General features: G+C 45.0%; 1 protein-coding gene across 2 annotated transcripts in view; it reads left to right on the plus strand.

Annotated features, from left to right (window-relative positions):
* The first annotated feature begins 2873 nt into the window (after nt 1-2873).
* The window catches only part of PKD2L1 (polycystin 2 like 1, transient receptor potential cation channel), a 20159-nt gene continuing 14628 nt past the window's right edge, over nt 2874-8404 (plus strand). The window contains exons 1-2 of one of the 2 annotated variants that reach the window (XM_031554429.1): nt 2874-3038; nt 4786-6358. In XM_031554429.1, the coding sequence (XP_031410289.1) occupies nt 6064-6358 (295 nt within the window). In that variant the 5' untranslated portion in view covers nt 2874-3038; nt 4786-6063. The remainder of the gene's footprint in view (nt 3039-4785; nt 6359-8404) is intronic. The other variant, XM_019617610.1, reaches the window with a different exon arrangement.

The following is an 8404-nucleotide window of genomic DNA, read 5'->3' on the forward strand; positions in this document are numbered from 1 at the left end:
ACCAACCTTGGGTTAACCCAATGCTAACAAGCCATGAGGTGACCTCACAAGTATTAAGTGTATTGATTCATGTTACATTATCTTTGTCCAACTCTTGTTTGTTACCAACTCTTTGGTAAAGCAAGCCAGATAGGAGGCATCATTTCTCACAGACAAACAGCTGTGGACTGTTATTTCAAGTTACAAAGTCCTCACCTGCTCCAACATGTCAGCACTAACCAGACCTCGTGGCTGGGGTGCAACTGGCTTTAATAAGCCACAGCTACTCCCTATACCAAAGCTTAATATTATATGCAAGGAGAGTATAGTTGGATCTGCCACAGCAGCCCCAAAGTCACACTCAGCATGAGCAGGAGGCTTCTCTAATCTTTTTTTTCTTTTTCTTTTGATTTTTTTTTTCTGTCTATAAAATGAGGGTGGTACTTGTGTTATTTGTCCAAGTTCATACACAACTAAAAATCCCTCGCAATTCCCATCTGAGCAGAGTGCCTCCCACCACCACCTGTGAGGGGCTGCAGCAGTGTGCAGCACTGGCCCAAGAAAGGGCATTTGTAGTTCTGAAGGAGAGGGATGCTACAAGCTGTTATGTTTCTGTTCGGAATGTTTTTAAGTTTGCTTCTGGGAATGAAGCCCTTACCTGCCCGCCTGGTTTTGCTGCCTTTCCAGGTCTTTGAAGAACCTGTCTGCCCTGTCCTCCTTTACAGAATGGAGCTGGAAACTCACTTGTCTCCTTCCACATCCATTTCCTTTCTTAAGGAAAGGGCTGCAGACCTGTGGGATCGTGTTAGTTTTGGTGGGTAAAATGACCTATGTTAACTTGAGTGTATTCTATTGTATTTTGAGTGTTAATAGGGGGAGAGATCTGTTGCAAGTGTAAATTAAATCCTTGACAAGTAATGCTTCAGAGAATCTGCAGCTCACTGTCTACTCTCAGTTATTTCTGATGACCTTTATAAAGCTTGCTCATCATCTCTTAAGCCTTGTGGTGGTGTCAAGATAGAAGTCCTGTTCAATCTACAAAGGCTTCTTACAAAGTCTGGACCTCCAGGCACTGGAGAGCTGCAGCAGATGATTGCCCACCACGTGCATTCACACATTTGCACAGTGTGCGTTTGGCACATTCTGAAAGGTATGCCTTTTCCTTCCTCCATGCTGTGCTGGAGGTAGTCACGTTTCCAGAGAATTCAGTCATAACTTTCTAGAAGAACCCGTGTGGATACAGAAATTAATTCAGCTTTCTCTGGCTGATGACAGGCCTTTTTGTCCACGAGACTTTGCAAAAGAAAGTAAGGTAAGGGAAAGTAGCAAAGTTGCTATATTCACTATGAATTTTGATGTAATTATAGCATTGCCATGGCTGTTCTTTTATTCCTAGCTTTACCTAGGTAAGTATGGTTTACAGAGGTTTTGGGAAAACATACTGAGAGCACACAGTTGAAGGGCTGCTAGAATGGTGCTAGGATCCATACCTGTGGTAGGGCTGCTCACTTTCCCTGATGATAAACGTGATGGCAGAAAGATCAAACTTCCTACTTCTGTGGCCTGTACTAAACCAGCAAGAGTCAGAAACATATTAGAAGTCATCCTGCTTAGGTACACAAGGATGTCGCAACTTCTGAAATATCCTTGGACCCCTCCACAGGGATCCCAGGATCCCAGCTAACTTGTCTGGGTACTGAGGTAGGGTGAGCCTGGAAAGTGCTGGAACACAGGTAATAGCTGGCTGATGTGCAAACACACAATGTTGCCAGTGACTGGTAGGGCTCAGGCTCCTCTTTCATCACCTCTTTCTCAATCTGTCAAGAGTGGGTTCAGCCAGGTGATTGGCTCCTCCCTGAATATCAAGCACATGTAGCATCTAAGCCTAATACTGATGCTAGCCTCTGGTTTATTTTAAAAGCCACTTGAGCCCTTCTTACCTTGTCTTTCTATCTATAAAATGGGATCCTTATGTACTGTTTGCAGTGATATGATCAGGAATTAAGAGAAACACAAAGTCCTGTACAACATAGGACCATGCAGGTTGAGTTAATGCAATTGCTCTGTGCACAGATGATCTTAATCTAGAAAATGCTTTGGTTAGAGCAACTGCTTGGACAGAGGTAGAAAGGTGGTGAATCATTTCCAGCTCTTGAGAAAGGTGTTCTTCTGCTCTCTAGCCAGGACCTGGCCAGCCCCATCAGGCTGAGAATCATGGGAGCAAGCTTAGGACATGCTGGGAGAGGACTAGGCAGTTCTTTAGTGCCGAGAGTCCCTCCATCAGTTTCTAAAAGTGTCGGGACTCCTCATTCTGCATTTCTTCTCTGGAAATTGTTGCTGGATCTCAGGAGGTTCCCTGGCCTCGGGTGCAAGGATTCACCTTTTCCCCTTATGCTGCTGGAATTATTTTAGCCATTTTTTTTACCCTTGGGGACTGTCTGTCTCTCCTATTCAGCATGCGGGTGCTAACATGAATCTCAGATAGGGACTACGGGAAAAAAACAGCATGAAAATGTCAGCAGGTGGCATCTGGAAGAAGAAGATAGATAATCTCTAGATAATCCTGAAGCAGTTGCAGAGATACTCAAGGTTTTGCTCTGGAGATCCCTGATCTCAGTGCATCTTATCTCTAAAGCTTGCTCTGGGCATGACAGAGCAGACAGAGATGGATTGCTCTATCCAGATGTGAGTTACATGATACTTAACTTGTGCTAAGGATGTTAATTTGAACTATTCATCCAATTTTACCCCTTAATCCCATCAACCATACTGCAGCACACAGATGACATACAAGAATCAGTAACCTGCAAGAAAGCCTTTCCCAGGTGCAACAAATTGCAGTCACTTCATCCCAAACACCTGCACTGATCTTCAGAGAGGACTGATAGCAGATATTCACTGTTTCTTAAGCTGTTAGCAGGGTTTCTGTAGCTCTGTCCAAGCAGTGACAGGATGGGTCTGTGCTGATTCTGCCTGTCTTTTGCTTTAGTAGTCAAGGGGACAGAGTATGTGGCTGTTGAACGGGTTTGGCAGAGGATAAAACTAAGCTGTCTGGGAAGGTGAGTGCTGGTGGGACTGACCTGCTGTGAGCCTGTCTGGGAATTCAGTAGAAGAGGTGGCCTGCAGTCACTTGGAGTGCCACCTCAGCCCATAGCCTGGGACAGAGGGCACAGCTGGGCACAAGGCAGCAGCCCGAATGCCACGTTTTACCAAGCTGATGTTATGTTTTAGCCCTGCTCGCTAGTACAGTCGTGAGCGTGAGGCGTCTGTGGGTTGGGGCTGGGGCCCGTAGGACTCTCTCCTGTGACGGAGTGCGGCTGCCCCCCTCTGGCTGCTTTTTCCCCCTCTAAATTCTTATCATGATATACTTCTCAGAATATAGCGAAAATGAAATCAAACGTACCACCTCGTTCCTTTTGAGTGTGTTTTACTGTGATAAACTCCTTCCCAGCGCACTGTATGTAACAAGGCATTTAAGTTCAGAATGTTGCTGTCCACTTTGCCTAATGAGAGCGATCAAATAAGATTCCTCTTATTGATCAAAACTGTGTTCCAGTAGGGGACAACACTGAGAAGGAGGCACCTTGGTGCCCTGTGATGCACAAAAGCAGGACTCCATTTCAGCCTTCACCCTCCACCTTCATTCCCAAAAACAGGTGTGAAGCTCTTGCAGCTATAGAGATGCATAACACCTGTGCTGGTATTTAAATACTAGAAAACATTTTTATTTGAATAACTTGTTTACTATCTCAGATATCCACTACATAGTTGTTTTGTCTTTGGTTCTGTTTTTTGTTGTTGTTTTGCTTTTGGAAAGGGCTTGCAATAAAACTGAGGAACCATTTAATTGTGTTATTACACATATTTCCAACTCGAAGGATTCTATATTTAGTCCTCTTTTCTCTGCCTTTCATTCAAATTGTTTGTAAAGGATTTTAATTTTGACTCTGTACAGGAAATCAGATATTCCTTTCTGAAGCCCTTCTACCTGAGTTCACTCTCATATATTTGCCACAGGATATAATCTTCGCACTACAAATAGATGACAGAATTAGCTATGGCTTATACTTCTTTTATAAAGCAGTTAACGTATCAATCATGACAGAAAATAACTTTAAATGAGAATTCGAAGGAAACTACTGCCAGTTTTATTTAGTGCTTTCAGAAATTAATGTTAAACTGTAAAGCACTGTTGCTGCCCCCTGACAAGTTTCCAGCCTCCCCTCACAGTAGGAGAACTGGCTCTTAGAAACAAGCCAGCGAACATGCTTGATGCAGCAAGCCTGTAGATTGCAGAAATTGGCTGGCTTAGCCAAATTCTGTCATCTCTAGCAAGAAAGGCTGCTATGGGGCCTGGTGTGACAGTTCAGATGGAGCATGATGGCCTTATGTCAGACATCAGAAAGTAATAGCCCATCATTGTTTCATACTATGCAAACAAATCAAAGTATTTTCAAGGTCTCTTGAAGAAATGTTCTTGCAGAAGGGTAAGAGGGAGGAGATTTCCTCGGCAGTAAGTGCAATGATTCCATATTGATGTCTTTGGTTGCCTGCAGCTGGCTGTGAGCTGTTCTGCTGACAGTCTACCTGCCTGGGGAACCTCTGTGTGCAGTGAATGAGTGCTCAGTTCAGGAAGCAGTCTGACCTGCATTGTTTCATAAGGAATTTATTAACAGAAGAAGTTCTGGGGCTGTGATTTTTGTCTTACCCTATCATAAGGGTAGGGTAAATAGGTAAATAAGTAGGGTGAATCCAGTGTGATGATGGTTTCTGGGTTTAGAAATAAACCTGCCTGTGTACTTCCAGAGTGTTTCTTCTAGACCCACTGAAAAATTGACTTTATTGAAGAAAAGGTTTGGAGAAGAAAAATTCTGTTTGCTGGCTTTCACAAGAATGGATGGTTGGTGAGTAAATGAATACATATGAGAAAGGTGCTATCAGAAAAATGCTGGATGCCATCATTTATTAGGTGAGAAAAGGGGATGTCCACATCCAGCTGGCCTGGCAATATCACCTGTATGAATATGACAGCCCAAGGAAAATATACCTGCTTGTACCTTTGAGCCCTGTGGCCCTACAGCTGCATACCTGGCTAGTCAGGAAAAATACTTCCCCGTGGAGAACTGCTTGCAAAAGTCTTGAGGAGGGACCAGGGTCAGACTAAATGCTCCTTTACCATCTTACTGCAGCACCCATGAGATATGAGATGTGGGACTACTTCTTGCTGCTACCTGGTGGGTGAACATCATCACCCCCTTGCTCTTGTGATTTGCAGTTTTGCCCGACAGTCCTGGTTTGCAGCAGAGCAAGCAGGCACTGCAGGGCTTGTGGGAGTTCTGTAAAAGTTGAAGAGCTCAGCACCTGGCTTCCAAAGCAAACACTAGAACTTTACTCTCACTTTCTGCTCCTGCCTTTAATAATGAGTTAGCAAGGAGGAAGCTGGGGAAGCTGGGACCGGGATCGCTTTAAGGCCAAACCCAGCATCTCACTGAGAGCAGAGATTCCAGAGCTCCGAGCCAGGGCTGCCGGCGCCACCTGGTGACAACCTCAGGCCAGTCCCGCACGGCTTCGACCCTTCTCGAGAAGTTCAGACCTTCCTCCGGAGCAGAGGGTCTGTCCGACTGCGCCCACCGTATTCCCGTTCCGGTTGCGTTCGCTCGGGCACCCGCTGTGGTTCCTGGTCGGAGCCCGTCTGTGCTGCAGGTGGCTCGAGGGGTCCGATTGAATCCCAGCCACCCCCTCCTCCCTGCAGCTCTGGCACTGTCTCCTGGCAGCCTCTTGTTGCCACAGCCCCACCGGGGTCTGTCATCTCGGTTAGGAGCAGGGCCGTGTCGCTGTAGGACTGACGGTGGCTCTTCTGGTGGTTGGTGCCACCCTCCCATACGTGTCACCAGCTGAGCTGGTATAAAACAGAGGGTGCGTGCTCTCTGTGGGATGCTGGTCATGCACCCTCTCCCAGGCAGCTGAGGCAGACTTGCTGTTTGGCACTGACTGATTCCCTCTCTGCTAGCTCACAGCTCCAGCTGGAGCAGGCTATCTTCAGCAGCTCCAGCTGATACGCACTTCTGCTGCCAGTAAATAGCCATGAGTTCTTCTCACCTGAGCAACAGAGTTGAGAGCCACTTTCGATCCCCAGAGGAGCATGAACTGGAGGCTGTGGGGAAGAAAGCCTGGGATAATCCTGTCTACAATGGCTCTCCCTCTACCTCCTTGAAGATTCGAGCCATCTACAACCCCAAATCAATTCTGGAGAATCCTTATGAGAGCTTTGAAGAGGCGAGGGATCCAGTGCCATACCAGGAGGAACAGAACAAAACTATGGAGGGGAAGAAAAGTCCTTTCCTCAAATGCTGCTTCTACATCTTCAGAGGCATCCGAGGTAAAGCTCTGACATCTCAGTAGTTTGGATTTACTAGCCCTTGGGAAAAGCAACGGTACTTGGGAGGGAAGTGTGGGGTTGCTGAAGGTAGGAGCTGCATAATACCTCTATAGAGCAGGAATGTGCTCAGTATAGACTGGTTTTACTCCAAGCATCATCTTTAGCTGACCTGGAAGGAGCATCCACATTGCGTGAATGATAGCTGTCCTTACACTTACAGTCTAGCATTGTTAATTGACAAAGAAGCCAGAGCAGAGGCATATAGAGATCTCTGGTTTACCAAGGAGCAATGCTGATTGGGGTTGGTAGGTAAAGAGAAATAAAAAATAAATCCATACTTTATCAGCAAAATTCAGTTTTTGAAACTGGGGAGTGCAAATGAAAATAGAGATCAGGACACTACAGCATTCTCTTCTTTTATGGTAGTTGCAGCAGTGTTTCCCACCAGCAAGGGTGGTAAACGGTAGGGATGTAGGATAGACCAGAGCTGGGCAGGTGAGGTCCAAAGGTCAGGACAGGCAGCAGAAAAGGCTCAACTGGTCTCACAGGGATATCTCCATTTTCAACACGTGGATACTAGGGGTTCCCTGCCTTATGTTGGGGGATGGGGGAGGAGAAGAAAAAAAACAAAACAAAAAACCCTGAAATATTGTGGTTCAGTCATATCTAGAGATGAAGGGGGTAATTTAAGTGATCTGAACAAATTGTCCTTATCAACAAACCCCTCACGCTCAAAGTTCTTGCCCTCTAAATTCCTTTGGTTGCACTGCTCACATCTTCTTGTCTTTCATTGTTTATTACACAGAAAAATGAGAATAAGACTGAAATAATCAGGAGTCCAATGACTACAGTTGAACCTTAGGCCAGCTTTTCAGAGAAGGGCACTTTCTTTATACTGTCTCAGTCTTACTGTTGTCGCTTTCGACAATGTGTCTGCCCTGTTGTTTCCCACAGTTTTGTTTTATTTTGTTTTTCTTTCCATTATGAAATTTCTCATAGACCACGTGCTACTCTTTTGCAGTAGAATGAATCCACACCTTCTGTAGGTGCTCATTTCTACTGCTCAGCTTGGTATGGCTAGAGCAGTCTGTCCAAGAGTGAATGCAGATGCTGAGACAGTCATTATGACCTCTGAAAGTACAAAAAAGCTCTCTACTTTGTTGAGATGCCAAAGAGGATGGAGGTGAATGTTCACAGGCCACTGCAGCACTTTTGCTTGCGCCAGAGCAAAGAGCCTGACTTCTTCCTTTGCCAGGGATGACTTCAGATGTGCTGCCTTTGATCCTGGCTTGCAGGAAGATGGCTGTTGTGCCCCACTGGGGATGAGTGCCAGGGCTGAGCTCTCTAGGAGGTGCTGAAAACATGGAGTCTGTGGGTATTATTGACACAGATTCCATCACTAGGCTTTCAAGTGGAAGTTCTTCTGCCTTTTAACTGCAAAGGAAAGTTTCTGAAATTACAATGTAAAGCCATTACAGCAGGAACAAGCAAAGTCATTAACGGTGTTCGGCGGTTCATCAAAACAAAAATATTGAAGCTTCTTTAAAAGGAAGTGTTCCTGTCTTTTTGATCAATCCTAATGACACTTACTGAGTTCCTTTCATCGTGTGAAGAAATCAGAACGTTAACTGGTATAAATTGGCATATTTTATTGAAGTCAGCAGAGTTCCATTGATGGACATCTTGAAGACAATTTGGCTCTATATTTTATGCTGAAAATATTGAGTTGGGCTATTTGATTGAGTCTTACAGCATACCAAATATCTGTGAGCTTGTGAGCGAGCAAGGGACAGATATTTTGAGCATGGCAGTTCATTATGCACTAAAAAGAGCTAATAACTGTAAAGGTAATGTCAGATGCAGTTCAGTATAGAAGTCCTTAGTAGAAGGTAAGATGTTGGCACATGCATGACTGGGGTGAAATTACATAATTCCTAGGGAACTTATGAGAAAAACTGAATTTCTGCAAAAAGTAAGCTGAAAAACAGGCAGGAAAAGATCGGTCCTTGCTGAATTCAGGCAGGAAGCTGGAGGGATTTAGCAAAA

This window comes from Meleagris gallopavo, chromosome 8 (genome assembly GCF_000146605.3).
Source record: "Meleagris gallopavo isolate NT-WF06-2002-E0010 breed Aviagen turkey brand Nicholas breeding stock chromosome 8, Turkey_5.1, whole genome shotgun sequence".
NCBI lineage: Eukaryota > Metazoa > Chordata > Aves > Galliformes > Phasianidae > Meleagris > Meleagris gallopavo.